Source organism: Podarcis tiliguerta, assembly GCF_965153285.1.
Source record: "Podarcis tiliguerta genome assembly, chromosome: 1".
Classification (NCBI taxonomy): domain Eukaryota; kingdom Metazoa; phylum Chordata; class Lepidosauria; order Squamata; family Lacertidae; genus Podarcis; species Podarcis tiliguerta.
In genome coordinates, this window is record NC_139534.1 from 63,872,889 (window position 1) to 63,895,155 (window position 22,267).

At 42.6% G+C, this 22,267-nt stretch overlaps 1 protein-coding gene across 2 annotated transcripts in view; it reads right to left on the reverse strand.

Moving 5' to 3' along the window:
- Positions 1-21,794, reverse strand: part of OSBPL5 (oxysterol binding protein like 5) — a 124,720-nt gene extending 102,926 nt beyond the window's left edge. Inside the window, exon 1 of one of the 2 annotated variants that reach the window (XM_083425977.1) lies at positions 21,162-21,794. Coding sequence is in view for 1 of the 2 variants with exons in the window: in XM_083425976.1 (XP_083282102.1) it covers positions 21,275-21,301 (27 nt within the window). In the remaining variant the exon portion in view is untranslated. The remainder of the gene's footprint in view (positions 1-21,161) is intronic. The other variant, XM_083425976.1, reaches the window with a different exon arrangement.
- Between the last annotated feature and the right edge of the window lie 473 nt (positions 21,795-22,267).

Sequence of the window (22,267 nt, forward strand, 5' to 3'; positions counted from 1 at the left end):
CCTGGAAACTCCTGATATTGAGCCTAAGCTCTTCTGCACACAAAGCAGAGCGTATTAATACTGGCCTGACTTACAGGGAACTTGAGATGATTATTGAGACAACGTATTTGACGGGCTTTGAACAGTCAAGAAAAAATGCTAAGTGTTGTTATTGAAAATCCAAGGAAGTGGCAAGCTTACCCAGGGCCTAAAAGAGCAAAGTGTGACCGCTTTGGATTTTGGCGTTACTGCCACTGTCTCCATTTCTAGGTGGGCATGATTTTTCTACTTTAAAAACAACAACAACATTTTTAGAGCAGTGCCTAAGGCTTGAGGGCTGAGGCTATATTGATGACACTAAAAATAAAAGCGCTCTTTTCCGCGGAACCAAGTGCAATGCATTTGCTAGTCAATAAGGCTTGGCATTTAGAAAATGTTACACAGTGGGTCTCCAAAAGGCTACAGTTTCCAATAACTTGGGCACTCCGCTTCAACAGCAGAGGCTGATATTTCTCTTTGTCTACTCCTAAGCCTTGTGCATTCTCGAAATAAATGCTCAACAACGTCAGGAACAATAAGAACTACTCATGGGTGCCAGATGAATTAGTAAATACCAGACAGGGAGTCCCACGCTGGCCTAGAATTCGCTCTTAGGGCAACTGGGAGGACACGATGTTACAGCAAAGCTGTGTAGTCTTTACACACCTCCCATCGGATCACAGTTGAATGTCTGTGCCAGAGCTGAGCGTTTCAGAAGAGCTTAAGGGAATTACTCAAAGCTCGCATAATTTCTTGCACTTAAGCACTTTATCTTTTCTCACTTTTTCCTCCACTCCCCAAAACACTCTTCCTTGGTTTGGGTTTTGCAAGGGACCTCCTTTTGTTTTATTAGAGAAAATGTGTTCTCTTCCCAACAAGTGAGGTCCAGCATAGAGGGCCTTCTGGTGGTTCCCTCACTGCGAGAAGTGAAGTTACAGGGAACCAGGCAGAGGACCTTCTCGGTAGTGGTGCCTGCCCTGTGGAACGCCCTCCCATCAGGTGTCAAGGAAATAAACAACTATCTGACTCTTAGAAGACATCTGAAGGCAGCCCGGTTTAGGGAAGTTTTTAATGTTTGATATTTTGTCACATTATTATTATTATTATTATTCTGTTAGGAGCCGCCCAGAGTGGCTGGGGAAACCCTGCCTGATGGGCAGAGTATTTATTATTATTATTATTATTATTATTATTATTATTATTATTCCTCCAAAATAATGGCATGAAAGGCAATACTAAGCTTGTAACATTATTGTTTATGTCACCTTCTTTGTAATGAGTTTTACAATTGCTGTCTCATTCCATTCCTGTGTCCTGTATAGTCCTCTTTTGCACCCAGGTCACAGGAAAACACTGACAACATTGACACCACAGAAATTACCACTGACCACTGCTTCCTTTCAAGGAATGAGAAAGAACACTGATCTAAGTTGGAAGCTTTGGGGCTAGGCTCCGCTTCCCTCTCTAAAGTATGCATTCTAAAGAAAGAACTTGAGACTAGATTACCTAAGAAAGCACCTCACCCCAGATATTCCTGTCCAGAGGTGTGCTTAGTTTGTACTAAAAACTGGGCTTTTAGTGTTACAGCCCAAATACCCTAGAATCAATTACGAGCCAAAGTCAGACTGGTACTCAATCATGATGTTTAGGTAACTATAGAAGTATTTTTGTTTTGCTTTCCCTGAGGTGTGACCCAGTTGTGTATGAATTACTTGTCTGCTAAAATGCTTTTATTGTTTTTAGAGCTTGTAGAAATGGTTTTGATTGTAGAATTTGTACATTTTGTATTTTATCTTATTTTTAGATTGTTGTACACTGCTTTGATGGCCTCTGACTATAAAGCGCTTTATAAATTTATAGAATAATATATTGCATTACTATATGTATTCTCCTTTCTCAGTACAGATTAAACATTTGAATTAATGTTTCTAGACAAGTGGTACCCAATCACAAGATAAACAGAGTCTCAGTCACTGCTCTGAGAAGGCAGACAAATGCAACATTTGTTTTCATATACTGAGCTTTACTGTCAAAATGTTTAATTCTGGGGCCCTACTAAATGTCTATGGACAGCCTATGTAGGAGGAGTGAAGGAGTCAATTATCACGTTGGTGGTATTTGAGATACAATTTTTATTTATTTATTTTCTTTCAAATGCCAAGCTTGGATTAGAGCCAAGCAATAACTTGAATTGTATACTCATAAACACAATCTATGCAACTGAAATAATCTGTTCATTGTTTACATGTTTATATCTGGACAATATTTTTAAAAGATTTGCAGTGCTGCTATTTAACTAGCCTTGAGTTTTAAAAGGAAGGTCATTCCAACCTTGAGATGGGTTTGTTGGGAAATGAACTTATTTTTGTCCCACTTTCTGCCTTTGATTTAATCTTTTCCAAGATGGTTAAATGGCTCACCTCTAGATTTCAATTTAAAATGCTGATTTCTCCTGAGCTGATCTATACTAGTTATGCAGCTGTCTCCAACACTCAGATGTGAGAGCATGTGGTTTTGTGTCTATCTTATACTTTTGATATTTTCCTGAAGACAGTGTACACTATACAGAAAACAATCTGGTATGTGTTGGAACAGGAGACGACTTCCAAAACATCAGAATTCTTTCAAGGCTCCTTTTATGTGGAAAGGAAGGTGCAGTGGGAGTGGCTTAGCAGGGTGGGCGGGACTTTTAACTTTCCACTTATTGGATACACCAGCTGCCCCGGATAAGTCTCTATCCTTATGTAATAGATGGACAAGGAGAATATCCTTGCCAGAATGGACCACCTGTACTCCTGACCCCACTTTTGAGTCCAGCTCTTATTAATCATTCATTTTCAAGGAATGCACTCCAAACACCATTTCTTTAACTCTAAAAGGGCAAAAACAGGCAGATTATTTTTTGAGGTCATTATTAACAGCGAGAAAATATTTTCAGAACCAGAAGGTTTGTTTTAAAATGCGAAAAACCCCTTAAACGAAGAAGCAGGGGAGAGCATGAAACAAATTGCTGAGCGCCCAGTGACTTGTCAGCTTTCCTAGAGTGTCCTTGATTTTTTTCACAACCGCATTTTAATGAGAAGTGCCTTTGTTTACAGAATATGGCAGAAGCAATGGCAGCAACTTGGTCCTTTAAAGCTTATCAAAAGGGCCTCGTTGACAGCAGGCATTTAATGTCACATCTTCCTCTGGCTTCACACGCCCCATCATTTTAGACACTCTAGGTTCATATTCATCATTTCCCCACATGTGTCCCGTCGTACAGATGATTTTATGACCATGCAGCCATGTAGAAATAGATCTCCACGCAGAAGCTGCACTCCCTGAGACAAACATTGTGCCAGCTGCTAATTAACTCGAGTGTTGCTTGCGCCAAAGTCATGGTTCAGAACGGCTTCAAAGATCAGGACAAAGGTTGTGTCTGTATTAAAGCAACATGGCCCCATTTCCAGAACAAAGGCTGGAATCCGGAGAGCAACAAGCCATACAAGAGGTGTCTCAGCAGCAAGAACTTCTCTTTTATTCCTATTACTGAATAACTGACAAGGGCAGATCACACAAACAATCGTCCCCTTGCCACATGGCATGGCTGTCCAAGTGTTTCACCATGCCATCAATCTTTATGTAATCCCCCGCTCCGCAAAATTAAGTCTTTTCGGTAGTGGATTATATTGAACACAGTGATCTGTGCAGAGTGGACACAAGTTAAGTGTTACACTGCAGGCATTTGACTAAATAGAGGAAGCCACCAATAATCAAAGAGAGGAAGGATGGAATATAACCTCTCCAAATTATGAGAATCAACCATTTTCAGATGTTGTTGTTACCTTTAAGCCTTATTAGCAGTGCAGCCTTATCTATGGTGCAGGATTAAAAATTAGGAAGACAATGCATGATAGTTTGGGCCAAACTCTCAAGCATATTAACAGGTCCTTGAGAATCTGTCATCAGCTCTCAGACTTCAGGCTTACTTTGAGAGTGTGTGAGAATAACAGAAAAGCCCACTCTGCTGTGTTTCTGCAGGTCACTGAGCTAGCCAAGTCTCCTGATTGAAAAGAGACAAGCCCAGAGCAGTGACTCACACAGAGATGCAACGGGCAGCTCATTTGAGAAGAAGAAATTCTGTTCTCTGCATTGGCAGTGACTGAGTGACTCAAGCACATCTGATGTACATAACACATCCCCAGTGAATACTGACTGGAAGGAGGAAAAACTAGAGCAGGGAATCATTTGGTGGCAAAGCAGGCACCCTCCTCTGCTGGTTTCCTATGGGATCAAAAGAAACTTTATCTATTTAGCTCAAGCTGTGTACCTGGGAACATTAGTATTTTGGAATTTACTGGTGCATCAAGATCCTTTAAGGAAGTGCCTCTGCGGCCTGATTGCACTATACTTTTTCTTCTGCATTTAAAGCCTTCTTTGTCCACATCAGTGGAAAGGTGATCTTGGCCTTCAGCTAGCCCTTCAGTAAGAAGGGCTAGATGAAAGAACTATTTCCTTGTCCATCTTGTCCATTTTCTGCAGCACTATGAATGTCCTAAATAATAATAAAAATGTCTGCAGTATGTATGGGAAAGAAGACAAAAAGCCTATTCTAAGCATTGCAGGCTTGACATTTCAAAGTGATAGATCTGTGGTCCTTTGTACGGGCAATTTTCAGCCCACAACATACAAAAATATGTGGTTATTCATCCAAATTCTCTAAGTGCAGTATTTTATTTCAGTGCCTGACAGCTATGGAATGTTCCAGAATTTCTGTAGAGCTCAGCAAACACATTCTCAACCAGGAGATGGTATTTGGAGGAGGAGGAGGAGGAAGAAGAAGAAGAAAAGAAAGAAAAGAAAAAGGTATTTCTTAGTGGCGAGGAGGCTATCTCCTTCATGATTTTGAGGGCCACAAGTGATTGTTTCTAAAAACAGGAAGTTAACCAATATTGTAGAAACATTTGTTTAGGAATTTTGAAAGTCTATTCTCTTCCTTGAGCCACACCCGTGATGAAAGTGAAAAAGCCACGGCCTGGTATTTATAAAGAATTTGACATTTCCACAATGCTTTTGCCTGCGAAAACATAAAAGCCAACTTGTCTGAAGACAGGCTCACTCAATTTGCTTTGCCCTTTCCAAAATGCTAATCAATTGGTTTCCTCTGACAGTACCGTATATATTCCTGGACTCATACAACTCAAAAAGATTTCATACTATTGCAAAGTCATGTCTTGGAATGCTTCTGCTTCAGGTACACCTCTGTGGGTTGCCCTCTTCCTACGTTTACCATCACATAAGTGAAACAGCAAGACTGGCTTCCTCAACCCCCTTATTCCAGAAGTCCCATAGTGTCCAAGGTGACTTCAATGTAACTCTAGCAACTCTCACCCACTGTACATGGAAGCTGAAGGTATTAATTTAGGAAATAAAACAGCAAGATAGAAACATTTAATTTATTTTACCGTGAGATACCTCACCTTCCAATGGATAGAGCTCATATTTCTTTAAAATGATTATGAATCAACTGTAATCATATATACCTAAGTGCTTTCCAACAGAATAAAATGGATCATTACTATCATTTTAACTATCATTTAAAAAAACAAAAACCAGCCAAAAAAGACAACTAAAAGCAACTAAATAGAGAAGATTAAAACGGTCATTCATTAAAAACGTTAAAAGCCTGAGTAAACAGATACATGTCCACTGAAATGGCAACAATGGCAGCGCATGACATACCTGTAATGGGAGACATTTCGGCAAAGGAAGGGGCCACCACAAAGAAGGCTTTTTAAAAAACAACAACAACAGATGTAACTTTAAAAAGCAGTTTTTAACATGGCTTTGAGCAGTGCTGTTTTGCTAGAAAAAGAGGGGCCAAACTCACCATGAACAAGTCCCTCCTTCTCTTAGAATCGCAATGGCGCCACCTGAGAGGTGCCGGAACTGAGTCTCCCCCGAAAAAAAGCCCTGGCTTTGAGAGAGGGTCTTTTGTTGAAAGAAACAGATATTAGGGTCAAAAACCATGTGCCACAGACAGGATCCTTCCTTCCCTGGTTCACATACAGTTGCTAAATCAAAAGGTGAAAATAACCATTATTCTTTAAATAAAATTTTAAAGTTTCCTTTGACAAAACCTTTTTTTTAAAAAAATCTTTTATTCACAGTACAGGCCCCACAGACAAAAAGCCATTTGGATATTCCACGCCACCCCACCCCGTCGCAAAATGTCTGCTTTTAATTAAATGGAGCCAAAAGAATCTTTTTTAAAAAAGAAAGAAAGAAACCCTGTGCCTAGAAATAATTCTTAGCTTTACAGTGACAAAGAAAAGTATATGTGGGTTTTAAGGAATCAAACCCAATAGATGGAGCATGGTGCTGTCTCTAATTTACAGAAGAAGAAACTGCATATTAAGTGACACACCCAAAACTGTACATAAACTTCTGCGGCTAGGTTAAGACTGCTAAAGACGGAGGATTCACATGAGCTACTGTCCTCCTTAAGATGACATGTGAGTCATCCTATGTATGGCTCTAATTATTGAAAGATATCCCCCCCCCCCAAAAAAAAGGGAGACCCTGGCAAAACATCAGCATACTTAACAATATGGAAGTGATCCAGCACCATCTCCTACAATCACCATTGAATTCAATGGGATTTAAGTGGCTAAAATACAGCTGTGGTGCTGGATAACAGAGGCCACTTCTCCAGGACTGATTTTAGTCTCTTTTTTTTTTCTTTACTGTTTAAATGTAATGAGATTTTATCGCTGTATTAACTGTTCTGACGTATTTTATTGATTGTTCCCTGATTTGTGACTGTCCTAAAAAGCAGTATAAAGTCTCTTAAAACAAACAAGAATGTTTCCAAGAAGGAAGACTGACCAGCAGAAAAAAATAACCAGTTTTGTTTTATTTTTTGAAGGGTTTAATTCATAAGGGGGCGAAATGGTCACCCTTGCATGGTCAATGATATATAGAAGAATGATCATGCATGTGCAAAAAGCATTTTCCCCTGCAGAATCTGAAATCAATAACGATGCCTCAACTGGCCACAACCCAACCCTGGCAATTTTAGGAGTATAAAACCAGGAAATTGATTTTCAATATGCCCAACAGCCCAACAACACCAGAAACGAATAACCTAAATATGAAGTGAACTGAGAATGATTTCAGGAATTGAATGAAATGCCAGGGGGGAAATGATGTCTGGGTAGATATAGAGAAGGCTGGGGACACAAAGCAAGACGACCTTGTTCTACGCACAACAGAGTAATTCGCATGGCTAAATCAGATTCTCCCAAATTACTGTCTAGCTGGAAAAAAGAATTATTGGGGAGGCAGCTGCACTTTCCGCTATCACAGGTGCTGAGTCAATGCTATCTGTAATAAGGGCAGGAATGAACCATATGAGCCGCCTTTTAAAACCGATTTCCCCCGTGCGGAAAATAATTCCAACAGCAAGTACTTCAAGTGAATCCTAATTTAATTGATTTGACACAAAGAACATTTTGTAGTAGCTTTCGTGAGCTTCGGCTTTCCTCTTCCCCTTGCTAGTTTTTTTCATTCTACGAAATGAACCCGTTTGGTGTTATTAGTATGTAGTCGCAGGTGGTATTCCTCTACTGTAGAAAACTGCTAGTAATGTTTCCTTCCCTCCCAAGGAAAAATGGTTGCAGTCCAGTATAGGAGAAAAGGGCTTCAACTGCAGGTGCCTTTCAGCACCACAGTAAACTCATGCCAGGCACACACCAAAACCAGGCATGTGAAGCTATAGCTCCTTTCAAAGTTACTTATTCCATCCTGATCTAGGATTCTTCCCCGTGCATAGAAATCCAGAATTTGGCAATCGCTTTTCCTGGCTGAGATTATGAACACTCATAATCTCATTATGAACGCTCAAGCCCAAGTGCTCTAACAAGGCATATATCTACTAGACAGTTAGTCTCATTCAGTTGAGTGGGACTTACTCGCAAGTAAGCAAGCTGCAAGATGTACCAATACAGTTCACCTTTTTATCAGTGGCACACTGTACCACTGTCTTATGGCAGCCGTTTGCTGCACACCATTCTCTAACACGGACGTCATCAACAGTGATGGCATGGAACCATTTCCTCCTCCTCAGAAGCTTATTGTGCCAAAACTAACAACACTGGCTCATAAGAGCCTTTTAAGACCACGCTGAGATACAAGATCAATTACCAACCGTCTTCCAAGAGTTACTTTGTAGTGGAAAATAGCAAGACCTTAGAACACCTGGCTTCTCTTAACAGCAGGGTAAGGCAAAGCAAACAGAGCAGGGGTAGACGCCAGCAGAGGCTCCATGCATTTAAAGTACAATTCTCCACTCCCTCCCCACACCAAAGACTCATGGGAACTGTAGTTTGTCAAGGGTGCTGGGAAATGTAGCTCCATCAGGGCAAACGAAAGTTCCCAGGATTTTTTGGTTGGGAGGGGAATGTGGTTTAAATGGTGTCTATGCAACAAGACTCTCCATTTTTTTCAGACTAAAGGTGTGTGCCAGTCCAACCCAGAAGCATTTGCAAGTGGTCGGAGCATATTACTTGACCCACTCAGGAATATTTAGTGTCACAAGGCTTCCTGCTAACTGGCAGGCTCAGCTAACTGACAGTGCAAGTGTGTTCACTTTCCAGAGCCAAAAGAGAGAGCCCTGAATCATGAATAGTGGCCTAGGGCAAGGATGTCCAACAGGTAGATCGTGATCTACCAGTAGATTGTGGGGTGTCTGTGGTAGATCGTGGGGCCCCCCAAGCTAAAAAAAGTTCAACAACTTTGCTAGATCACTGCTAGTTTGTCTATAGTGGGAGTAGATCTCAGTTTCTTGAAAGTTGGACATGCCTGGCCTACGGGTACAGCTGGAGTCATCCACACAAGGCAGATGGGAAATGCTGGTATTGTAATGACTGTGTGAACTAAATCACAAAAGCACCAGAGTTGAAATCCACAGGCAATTTCTGGCCCCAAATCCCTTCCCTCTGAATGCCAGGTGTGTGTTGTGTGCTGTGGTTGCACAGTAATAAGGGGGAAACTCTCTTCACGTGAATAGAGGCAAACTCTTATTTATGTAACCCAAAACTGGTTCTAGAGCTAAAGGCAAGACAACTTTTATTGTTCTTATTTGGTGGTCCAAAGAGAATTCATTAACTTCCATTTGTCCAGTCTGACTATTATTTATGCACATGAAATAGGTGGCAGTTGCATATGTTATGATAGTCATTTTGTACAAAACATTGGATAAAGAGTGCAGAACAGAGTTGGGACAAAAAAGGAATAAAGTCTCTTAAAATGTAGCTGTGACAGTTACTGGTAAAGTGTAGTTATAATTATTGGTAGCAACATACCACTGAAGCCTTCGTGTTATATTATGCACCAGATGATCAGTGTCCCCTGTTATTAAAACTTGGCTGAGGGCTTGAAGAAGAGGTGCTCTTTGTTTGCAAATTAGCTAAGTATGTATTAGAGAGTTATTCAAAAGCCCCATTGTAAGCCAACAGCTCCTGTACACACTTAGCATTTTAATGAAGCTGCTTCACCTGTACTCTGTTGGTAGATTTTATGCTCTTTGAAGAACCCTTTAAAGTTGCTCTTAGTACATTTATGATGCCATGTTAATTTTAACTCTACATCTGCATCAGATTCCCCCATCCCAAAACACCAAGACAAACTGGAACAACCTGTATAAGTGTGTTTAGGACTGGAATAATTAATCAAGCTCCACAATTTTAAGCACAAATGAATTGCACAATACAGAAGATTCTGGTAAAACTTTTGTCCGCCTCTGGAAATCAAAGTAGAAGAGCCATGGTTGCAAATGGCAGATAACAAGCAGCTTAGGCTTCTCTACCCTTTGGAACAGTTATTCTTCAGCAATGCATGTGAAACAATGAGGTCTGGGCTGAGCAACTCCAGGTTGATTTATTATTTTTACCCCGATTTAAAAATAGCACCAGGGCTAAGCCAAACAAGAGGATAGCAGAACAAGGCTAATTTTAGAACCAGCCAGGTAGCAACCATGTGAAGTATTCTCCCATTCAAGCCACAACAGAAACTCAGCATATGTATAGTATTCCACTTATTTTAACAGGCTTTAAGCTTGTTTCGTGGGAATACTCAATCGTACCCAGCATCTTTGGCAAAAGAGCCTGGTCTCAAACTATCACTTCTGCTGCTGTTAGCTTCAGGCAGACCTGCTGCATGCTGTAGAATACAGATGCATTTGTTAGACTTTCAAGACTTTTCCCACCAAGGAAGTATAGAAGACAAGTTTTACCAGCTGAGCGAGTTCCAGGCTGCACTCAAAAAGATGAACAGCCTGGAACTGGAGATAATAATACTGGTCCTTACGCCTCATTTGGCCATTTTAAAGACTAATTGTTTCAATAAGTAGTCTGTACAGTGCTTTGAAAATGTATGTATAATTAGCTAACAGCTGTGTTATTTCACTGAAGTCCATAGTTTGCTAGACAGTTAAAATGAATTAGTAGCATCCCATTCCAGAGAACATTTTAACCACAACTGAAGTCATCGGGAAGATTTCCAGTAAGGGCAATGAAAACTAGACAGCAGTTCAAATGAGGCTGAAATTACGCTGGACTTCAATTTTCTTCACTGTAAATTAGTGGCTTGATGATTAAAACAATGAAGATGTACCTAGGGTTTATTTTAAAACAGAAGTTAAAAGGCTTAGGTGGGTAAAAAGATCTTCACCTGTGCTGAAAAGGGCATAAAGAAGGCACCAGTCAAGTCTCTTTTTGGGAGGCGGTTCCATATTTGGGGTACTACCACTGAGAAGGCCCTGTCCTTTGTAGCCAACTGCCTCCCGTCACTTGGTGGTACCATATGAAGCAAGGCATCTTAAGATGATCCTACGCATGTGACCCCCAAACCATAACTGCCTTGGAGCCAAACAGTCTTCTCCCAGAACCACCTTCTGGAAACGGCCACCCAAGTAGCCCTGAAATTTTAATCAGTGTGTAATACAATCTCGCATGGTATTAACAAGGAATGTTGTTTTTCGAATACTGCTTGAGAAATTAAAGTGGGAAGCCTTGCATCGGACTGAACATCCATCCAGCATGCTGTTACAACAGTATCGAATCAAATGCCTTTGGAAAGTCAACAAGTGGGGCATGAGGGCAGTAGCTGTCTCCCACTGTTGTTCCAGTGGTGCAAATGGGACCTGCAACAAAAAGTGTGGACTCCTGTTCTCTCACTCTTTATACAAGCTTCATAAACCTGGGAGTTCCTCTGAGCCTGCTGATGCCTCCCTCCTTTGGATGGATGGAGCCACTGTGGCTGTGTAACCAATGACACTCACCTCTGAACACTGGAAATAGGGGAAATGACTTGTCTGTGCCACTGTCACATCCCTCCATCCCTTTATATTTCAACTTTGATTTATCTACTTCACAATTAGAACTGAAACTGCCTAGCTAGCACTGTTATCTTATACCTGGAGATCACAGAGGTTACAAGAACAGTCATTAAATTCAGATCTTCAGTTTTATTAGTTTTTATCCTCCCCAGGCCACCAGGATAGGAAAGGGAATGGATCTCAAGATAAATCAAAAGAACTCGGATACGCTCTCCAAAAGCAAAACATTTACATCAACTTCCGAATCAGCAAAAGTGCCCTATATTCTAAAAACAAACACTTTTAGCATAGTGCTTGTAAATGCATGAACGTTTCCCACATATCTAAGAGTCTAATAGCTTTCAACTCTTCTGTTTAGGAATGATGAGTTCCAGATATACACAGATCATAATGCAGCAGGGACAAGACGGATTTGAAAGCTTTTTATTTATGTCACCAGGAGAGGCTGGGAAAAGCAGCCGAGAATTTGACTTCCAATCCCCTTGGGGTGGCGAGAGGTTTGGGGTTGCTTTTGCAAACCTGCTGCGGTTGGCAAACTGCCTCGGCAACAGTATATTTCAGAATTTAGTACCGGTAACTCATAAATGAATGCTAGAAGTGGCAGGTGCAGAATCCCAACCCTCCAGATGCAAAAAGGGGGGAACCGGGAATGGGGTAATTTAAAATAAAACAGTATGGAAAAACTAGACAGAACTGTCAAGGAATGATTTAAGAAACGAAAGAAAGAAGCATAAGTGGAACAACATACTGATACATTTCATCAAGCAATCTGCTGTCAGTATATTTGGCTAGATTTCAGAACCAATTAACACCAATATGGAATCCTCAGCTGGCTAACACAGAGCTTCTCCTTGTTGCATTTCCCCCTTAAAGGCGCCTTAATAGCAATCTCTAAAGTGTTGTGGGGAATGTTTCATTCCCCTGTGGAGTTACACATCTACACAACAGCGTCTTGTGGGATATTCCCCCCACACACACCCATTCCAATATTATACGCAATATCAATCTTGGTGGAAATTCAATTACCCCCAAAGAGTATCCAGAACAGAAGACATTCCACTGGCCCTTCAATCACACACTGGACTAACGAGGTGTTCCTGCTTGCCTTGAATGCATCATGTAGCCAAATGGCACTGAAGGGTTGTAGCCAATGTCAGTTCTACTCAGAGTAGGCCCACTGAAATTAATGGGCCTTAGTTACTCATGTTCATTAATTTCAGTGATTCTACTCTAAGCAAGACTAGCAGTGGATACAAAGAGCTCTACAAGAGGTGATGCCATTGTGGCTTTGAAAGGTTCACAGTGAAATGGGAGACGTTTTCATTCATATTGCCAATCCTACTGAAAACTCAAATGAGAAAAGTTTAAGGAAAAGGTTTTATGATGAAGCTGAAGACAACGAAACTGCATTCTTAGAAGGATACTGATGAGGTGGAGAAAGACAACAGCATCCAAAAATCACTGGATATGTACTCAGAAGACATTGCTTCTATTGTCTTTGAAGGTGAACTGCAACACTTCCTGTATTTTGTCAGGTACCACGTCTCCAAATGTAGAAACAATTCTTAAAATGTTGTTAGCATTACTCACATCAAACGCAGCTGGTGAAAAATCATTAAAAGAGTCAAAAATGACATGTGTTCTACTAGATATCAAGCATATTTAACAAGTTCAGCAACTTTAGCAATCAGAATTGTTGATGTCTTTGTGTGAAAGAAATGTTGATTTTTTAAATAAATAATATTTGAATGTTTATTCATTTTGTTCCTTTAAATAAAGGTCATTTTTCAGATGATGCAAAGTGCTTTCTTTTTAACTCTCTATATAAGAATATTATTAACTGGGAAAAAGTAGTACTGTTTAATAGTAAGGAAAGATAGCCCTTGTTATCAACAAACTCATTCTTAAGTAGTTAGCTCTGTCATAACGTTGGGCATAGTCATGTTTATTTATTTAGGTAAATGAACAGGGTCCCCACACAGAGTTGTGTACAGAGCCCTAAAAACAGAAATTCACCCTGGTAACCACCATTCCCCTTTCAGTGGTGGAAGTGCTTTTATATCCAGGTCCTGTTTATGGGCTTTTCATGGGTATCCAGCTGTCCCCTGTGAGAATAGGAGCTGGGCTCTTCAGTGAAGATCCTCCACAGTGTGAGCTTTTTAAAAAAACCAATACTGCAATTTATTTTTATTATTTGGTTAGGCATCTGAGTTCAATGAGAAATCAGAGCAAGTCTCTCTTAAGTATATGCTTGTAATTATTCTATTTGCATATGCTCTGCTTTGTGGTCTACTAGCCATTCTAAGATGGAAGATGAGAAACAAAGGAAGAAAGGGTTAGAATCAGGCAACTCAGTGTCTTGACCCTTGAGCTGCCTCAGCCTCCTCTCATATTTGGCCAGAGAAGCTGCCGATTCTAAGAAGCTGCAGACTCTATTAACAAAAGACAAGAGTTCCACAGGTCTGCACAAGAATACTCTTAAAAATGCATCACCTCACCAAACACTTTAACCTAGATGAACATTTTAAGAAATGACCCAGGGATGGTGCTGGTGCAAATAGACATATACCGGTAAATCCATATTAACATGGAATCAAATGATGGGATTTTGAAGGGGCGGAGGATTTCCCAATCCTTGGTTGACAAACCTATTGTACAAGGAGTGTTTGAGCCATGAATTTGGTACTTTTCAGCTGACACAATGCGACGCTGCTCATTCATACTCTTATCACGAGAGCCTGGGTTGAACTTGCAGCTGTCTGCTCAGACAAATGTCCTTTCCTGATTCCCAGACAGAAATGGCTCAGCAATTTCCATTTCTGACCACTTGTAGCTGGGTCAATACTGCTGGAGATGTAACTGTAGCACTATATGATCTCCAGTGATAAATTAATGATAATGATAATGATAATGATGTCTGCATCACTAAAGCTTGTGTGGCCTACCAAGGAAAACATTGTTTTATGTTTTGGATTTAGATTCTACTGTCTGCCAACATTTCAGTGTTTTTACATAAGTAAGAGTTGTGCGACACATGGAAATACTTATACATGGAGGCGGTAAATCAGAGGTCACCAAGATGGTGCCCACCAGCACCTCCTATGGTGCCTGTGAAAGGTCTCAAGAAATATCCTCTCAAAACTCCACAGTGCCTCAGAGACTGCTTGGTCTTCCAGCTCAGTACCTGTTTGAATTGGATTAACCTCACCTGCAATGAATACCCCCTTCCAAACAATTCCCACATGTCACTGAATGCCAGAACTAAATACCCTTCCACCCTTCTGTTCTGAACCCAAGAGAGGTGCAAAGAGTTTCTCTCTCTCAGCAAGCATGGAGGTGGCTGGTGGAGGTTTCTTTTCCTTTTCTTCATTGGGAGCCTCAAGGCTGAAAAGCTGCAAAAAGCAATGCACAAAAGATGAAACGCCTGAAAAGATGCAATGGCAACACCTAGTCTCCCCCAAGCCTCACTGTTCCATATTCCCTTCCTCAGAAGATTAACACCTACCTCCAAAAATTAAAAATAATACTATCTGACAGCTCCCATGAAGTTAGCCATCATTTTGTGTCACAGTGTAAATGTGGAGCAGGACTCACACCGTGTGGGTTCCCTTTAAGAGCAGCTTAGCAGAGAGCACGGACATTCCTCTCATGAAAGGAAAATCTATTCTCTGCACAGCTGTGCCAGCCGCTTATCAAAATCAACCCGCTGGCCCACTATTAATCCCAGCAGCCCTTTCCAATGGCACTTCCAGGGAAGTGGTGCGACATCACCCAGCACCCTCAGTGAGTCATACATCTGATAAGGGTCACATCCCACTTCCTCCCTTGTGATTAAATCAACAACAACACCACAAAGTAACCAGACAGGATATGGAGCTCAGGGGTAGCTGAGGAGGCAGTTTTCAAGATGCAGAGAAAGGGCTGGTTTTCTCCTGCCACGTTGTCCGGGGTGATGAATAGCCTCCAGCTCCATGCGGCTTCTAATCTCTAGTGAAGGAAATGTGCAACTGTTTACCACACCTCCGCAGAGTCCAGGAGTCTGCAGCATCATATTCAGAGATAACGGCAAATGAACTGCACTGACATGATATTAAATCCATGAATCAACCACCCCTTTCCTCGTGACCTCAAAGCAAAAAGAGAGAAAGGAGCCCTGGCGTAAATGAATGCAATATGAAGATAGGCATTTGTTATTAGCATTGGGATGGCATCGGTGCTGAGGGCAGATAAGCAAATGGCAACTTTCATGCACCACCGAGGCCATCTATCAGGAGGCAGAGTGAGGCGATAAGACAGATGCTTCGTGGGTGGGTGGGGAACAGACCATGGCGGTGAGGTATTGGAGAACAGAGCTGGGTGAGCTATGTGGTCTGCCATACATTACTTAAGTCAGGTGTGTGGGGAACCTTTGGCCCTCCAGATGTTGCCAAACAACAAGTCCCATCATCCCTGGCCGCTGTCCATGCTTGCAGGGGCATTGTAGAGGCATGATGGGCATTGTAGTTCAACAACAGGGTGGGGACAAAGGTTCCCCTCTCCTGTCATAAGCTAGTCTGCTGCCCTCGGGTTGGATGGAGGACGCTATGCCATCACCAGTGTTGTAGCAAATTAAACTCTCAATCTAGTTGGCTTCTGTTTGTGGAAGAGGGGAGGGTACCACCTTGTCCTTTGCCTCAGGTAGCAAAATACCTTGGACCAGCCTTGTCATCTGTCCACAAGGAGTGAGAGCCAAACAGTGTTGAGATTAAGATGCCTGCTGCTCATATGGTCTCTCAGAGTTAATATACAAATGCAGAAAATGGATTTTTTAATCCATCCCAAGCTTTTTCACCCCTCTGCACTGACTGCTATAATAAAGCCAACAAAACAAATAAGTCAATGATACATAAATATTCACACACATATTCATGTTGCAATAAATTACAAATGGGGGGACATAAAAGCAGAAGGGCATAATAAACCCATTGAGATTAATGCTATCATTTTTTCCTAGCAGCATAGCCATGTAAAACCAGAGAGGCTTTGCCATTCTTAAAGGAATAGGCTTTTTGGGGGTGGGGAATCACACCCCAGCACTGCTGAGGACCAAGCACAGAGCCCCACCTAACAATCTCTCCTGCTGACAATTTGGGTTTCCTCTCTCACAGCAAGGCAGGAAACAGCTCATTTGATTCCTAGTGCAAAAAACAAACAAACCCATATTTCACCTGTGCCAACATGCCTTTTGTTAGTTCATGTTGGATAAGTACATTAATCTTGGTTCTTTGAATGGTTCGACACATGGTCATCTTTTTAAAAATGACTGCAGTCTGACACATGGATGCATGAATGTATCCAACAAAAGCGGGCTAGAAGAGTAAGGTTATACTGCAGGAAATAGCTGGGTAGGTCTACTCCAGCAATCCCCCCTCACCAGTCTAAAAAGCAAATATGCGGTCTTCAGGGATATGAATGGAAAATAATCACTTTCAAGGGCACATATTGCAGCCATGACACCAGGTCATATACACACCTAAGAAACCTGCAGAACCTTCATCCAGGTGAAGGCAAGTCAGAACTTGGCTTATTATTATATGAACACAAAGCAGTTAATAAGCAAGGAAAAGCCACCTAGATAACATTATTGATCTTGGCTTCCATGCAGGTCCCTGTTGTAAGAGATTTGGTAATCTTAGATAAGACAAAGTGCCTCTGAACACCCAGAACTTTGAAGATGTTGCACCTCCCACTGAACCCTTCACTTCCTTTAGCAATTCTGATAAGAAAGGAAAACCTTGTCCATTGAACAGGTCAGCTGCTTTCAGTCAAGAGCAAACCAAAGAAGTGTGAAATGTTGACACAAGCTCATGTCTAGCTAGTCTAATGCAACACAAGCAATCTGAGATCTCAGAGTACTCCACAGGAAAACTCTCTTTCTGACAACCAGCAGTTTCAGCACTCACTTTCCTCCAAGCTGTTAATTAAATAAGTGACTTAGTAATTCACGGGTGGGAAAATCCTCTTATTTCAGCCTTTCACTTGAACAGTCGAGTATCAGTGCAATATCAAACAGGTTGGTCAGCTTTTTACAAATATGCACAGAGCATGAAGAATTTAATCTGCTACAATGAAAGACAGAAATGGTTTAAGGCAAAGGCTCAGAGAGATTATTTGCTCCTGCCCCCATCAATGATGCTCTGGAACTGAAAATATTATTGTGCCAATTTTGTATGCCTGGGTCCTGGAAGAAAGGAAGCAGGCAGCGTCACTGCAAAGGAAAAATGTGGGATTCAGTGCTGCCAAACATCTGCAATCTTATTTTGAGTCCCATGATTATAGGAGTCTTGGAGGCTGTTACCCTCCAATAAAATCAGAGATGTGTAGTTAGCAACTTATATTTTATTGGGTCAACTTCCAAGAAGTTGTGCATTCCCATCAACTGAATACACTGGACAAGCAAGAGAGAGAGAGAGAGAGAAAGATTCCGTTGCTTTATCTCCCCATCTTTCTTAACTTTAAAAAAAAAATGCAATTTTTTTGGAGGCCTCATGTATATTGTTGCAAACTGCTATGGAGGCTCTTTAGAAGCCAAAAAAGGCAAGACAGGAATGTTTCTATACCTAAATAACTTCTCTGTGTTTGTAGTATTGTGGATCTATCACCCTCCTCTTCCATCTCTAAGCCTTAAAAAAAAAAAAATCACAGGTGGTAAAAGTATTTGAAACTGTATTGTTAGGGCCTGTTACACGGCAAGTAATGAGGCAGTTCATGTACCAAGAACGACACCTTAGATATGCTGCCTGTAGGGTTGTCACCCCTTTGCTTGCTCATTTTCTTGGTTAATTTCAGATCACAGCAAAGCTGACTGTTAATTACAAATGCCGCTTATCTTCCTGAGGTGCCAATCACAGTCTGGTTCATACCCAAGGTGAAAGAGAAAGCACAACAAACGGCCAGCTATCCAGGAGCCTTTCCTTGACTCACTTTAATCCTGTACATAAATCCAAGTCTGAGGTGGCTTGTTCTCTCTGAGAAGGGTGTGTGCGTGTCATGTTTTAATAATAATTTATTATTTATACCCCACCCATCTGGCTGGACTTCCCCAGCTTCCAACAAAATATTAAACTACAGTAATCCATCAAACATTAAAAGCTTCCCTAAACAGGGCTGCCTTCAGATGTCTTCTAAAAGTCTGGTAGTTGTTGTTCTCTTTGACATCCGGAGGGAGGGCGTTCCACAGGGCAGATGCCACTACCGAGAAGGCCCTCTGCCTGGTTCCCTGTAACTTGGCTTCTCGCAGTGAGGGAACCGCCAAAAGGCCCTCAGCGCTGGACCTCAGTGTCCAGGTAGAATGATGGGGGTGGAGACGCTCCTTCAGTTATGGATGTTATGGATGGCAGACAACCAGCTCAAAAGTATCAGGGTGCCCAAGGCAGATGATGAAAGCGGATTCCAAATGCAGGGCTTCATCTTCCTCGTTCTTTACTGCTGTCAACCAGCAGTCCAGACAAAGACTCAACAAGGCATCTTACCTTTCAAATGAATTCTGCTGAATTCAGGGAGTGATGCATGGTGGGCCACAAACAATCTTTGCCCAAGGTTATGCACACTGGTAATATATATATGAGCCCTGACCTAGACACCCGTAATCCATGTGGATGTCAGGCTCTCATCACAGATCTGGTCCAAAACTTTTATTTCCATGCACCACCCTCAGAACACCGTTGCTCCTCTACTGCATTGCTATAGTTGACAGACATGCCACTAGAGCAGTTGTTTCCAGAGCCTCATTTTTGGGGTACCCAATTCCGAACCCCTTCTGTACAGAAGATGGCAGAACATGGAGAGCAGAAGGCCTTGCTTGAGCACTCCTCTCTTTCACAGGCAATTACTGATTTCGGCAAGGTGCTTTAAGATAAGATCAGCCAAGAGAAAGTGTAACTGCATTGCCACCTTTGCTATACAAGAGAGGCGAAGAACCCTTTTTTCTATCACAGATAGTATTCCCTTGAGGAGTCTGTCAGTGGTCACATGCTGGCAAGGGGCCAAGCCAAGTCAGAACTGGGCAGGGACCCACCCCTTCTCTCTCTCTCTCTCTCTCTCTCTCTTTCTCTCTCTCTCTAATTTCATAACCTTTTTATTGGGAGGTATCCAAGTACCAAGGATGAGCAGTCTGTGAAGCATACAGTTGGATCCCCTCCCCCGGTAAATGCCACACTGAAACTTGGTTCACCTGCCAGACTGCTTAAATCATGTCCTAAAAAAGCACAACTGCCAACAACCATTAGGTCTGGCTAAGTCTACCACTGGCTCGGTTATGAATCTTAATTGCTCAGTTGTTAGGCAAAGACCTGACTTCTTCTGACATTCCATCACTCCCCCGGTAAATCCCAAACTGTAACAAAATGCGCTTAAAAATAGCAACATGCTCTGCCTATGTTGGCCCCGAACAGCCCACGTATAAAGCATTAGTAACATTTGGCCTCAGATCTGAAAGATGTTTTCATTATTTTCCTCGGGTTGCATTCCAAGATCTCCCAATTTATATTCACTCTGTATTTCAAGGCACTGAGGAGGTTTATTTTTACTGCACCATGACATGAAATAACTGGAGGGGAGGAAGGGGGAGAAATTTGTATTTTAAAAATAACCAAAAGGGTCACCACTTTCCAAAGACAGAGCCCAACAATACATGTAACAAATTCACTTTAAATACAAAGGTATTAGAACAACAAACAGGCCTCTCCAGCTGCTTTCTCAATATAAGCCACCACTGGACAATAACTTCAAGAAAATCAAATTTGCTGTGACGGCACAGAAAACAAAAGAAGGATGCAAAGCATAGCAAAGAAAATTAAAACTAAATCCCTTGTTGCTGTGTAATTATGTTTTTTTAAAAAAAAAAATGCTAGCATTTAGTTTATTTTTAACCCACTGAATAAACTAATAGGCCTTATGTAGTTGAATTGCCTTCAGCATTTTACAAACTGTAATTCTGCAAGACCTCAGATACAATAAGTACATCACAGATTTGCAAACATGCTGCTGAAGAATCTTTCAAACACAAACAAACAAACAAACCTGTTATTGCCATTACCTTTAGCTACATAGGCAGCTGACAAGGCTACTTGATGCAGGAATGGGCGTCGGGGATGCAGCATTTTAAGCATCTGAAAACCGTGAGATTCCCTGCACTTTAAGAATGGGACTCTTCTTGCTCCATTCACTGAGGGCAGAACACATGGTGGCTGCTACAGAGTGAGTGTCTCCGGATTCTTGCTTACATGGCCACCGTTGTCTTCTTAGGGATTTTTGTGAACGGAAACATTTTTGGTGCACTTTGTCTCCCCCACTTTATTTTTTAATCAAATCTCCTAAAATGATCTGAACATCCGCGTCCGTTTTCTAATTTGAGAGGACCTTTTAGTAAATCGCACTAATAAGGGGGGGGGGGGTCGGGTCTCACCTCTTTACAACGGGGAATCCCCGTATGTAACGCCTAAATACGGGCTGAAACCTTCGCTCTATTAAGGGCGATGTTGTTGTTTTTAGGAGGAAAATAAATCCATCCCTCATCTGTCGTCCCACGAGCGATGCAAAACGCCGTGTTGCGCCCGTCTCCCCACCACCCAGCCCAGCCATTGTGCGCCAGGAGAGGGCTCGATTCCTCCGCCTGGAGAGGCTGAAGACGCGCCACCTTCCCCCCCGCACACATCCACACACTCGGGCGCGCACGTTGCTGGCCAAACCGAAAACATGTCGTCGTCCTGCTTCTTCGCCTTACCTCCTCCTCAGCGCGCAGACAGCAGCAGCCCGAGAGCCCCCTCGCCCCAATTCCTGCCGGCGAGCCGAACAGCAGCGCGCGCCCCGCGTGGCCAAGAAGCGGCTCCTCCTCACCATAGTCAAAAGTTCCCCGGGAAGCATCGCCCCGGCGCGTCGCTCATGGTCGCCTTCTTCCACAACGCGACCGCGTCCCCGAAGCTGCCGTGGGCTCGAGGCCGCCTCCTCCTCCTCCTCCCGCGCCGCCAAGTGTCACTTTCCCCAAACCGCTGCCATGCGCCGCACTGCCCGGGGAGGAGGTGGTGCCCCTGGCGCGCACCCGCCGCGCCCGCCTCTCTCTTGCTCCGCTGCTTTCTGGCGCCCTGGCAGCCAAGAGCCCTCGAGGGCCCGGAGCGAGGCAGCCAGCCTCGGCAAGCGTCCCTCCTGGGTCCCGGTTTCCAGGGCCGGCGGCGGCGGCAGGCAGAGGCAGGCAACAAAGCAACAGATCCGGGGAGGGCGGGGGGAGAAAGAAAAGCTTTGCCACTCCAAAGCAGGACAGCTGTTTCACCGAGTCTCTGCAGCAGGAAATGCCACAAGACTTATATCCAACCACATCAGGAAGAGAGAGCGAGAGAGACAGAGAGAGACACAGAGAGAAAAAGAGGGGTGGGGTGGCGTATAAAATCCGGGAAGGATTAATTCAGTTCGGGATCGGATTTGGTTTGTAGTTTGTGTGTGCGCGCGCCCGCGCGTGTTCGACGTCTTCCTGGTTTTGCTGGCTAATACAAGAGGCAACAGGGGAGAGCACAGGAGTGAAGCAACGTTCAGCCGGGAGTAGCACAGAACGTCTCCATATACAGAAGGATTGTGATTATGATTATTGTTATTATTATTATTACTACTACTACTACTACTACTACCAGGGATTGCCCCTCCCCCAGAATTTGTGGCTCTCTTTCTGTTTCTCTTTCAGATGCTTTCAACAGAGCAGAAAATAGGAGAGCAGACTTGGGCAGCCAAAGAGCCTGCTACCCCCTGCTGGACGGCCAGCGTCCAAATACTGGCCTTCAATTAAAATGATGAAACCATGGAGGGGGAATGAAGGCGGCATAAGCAGAAAGCTCTAGGCAC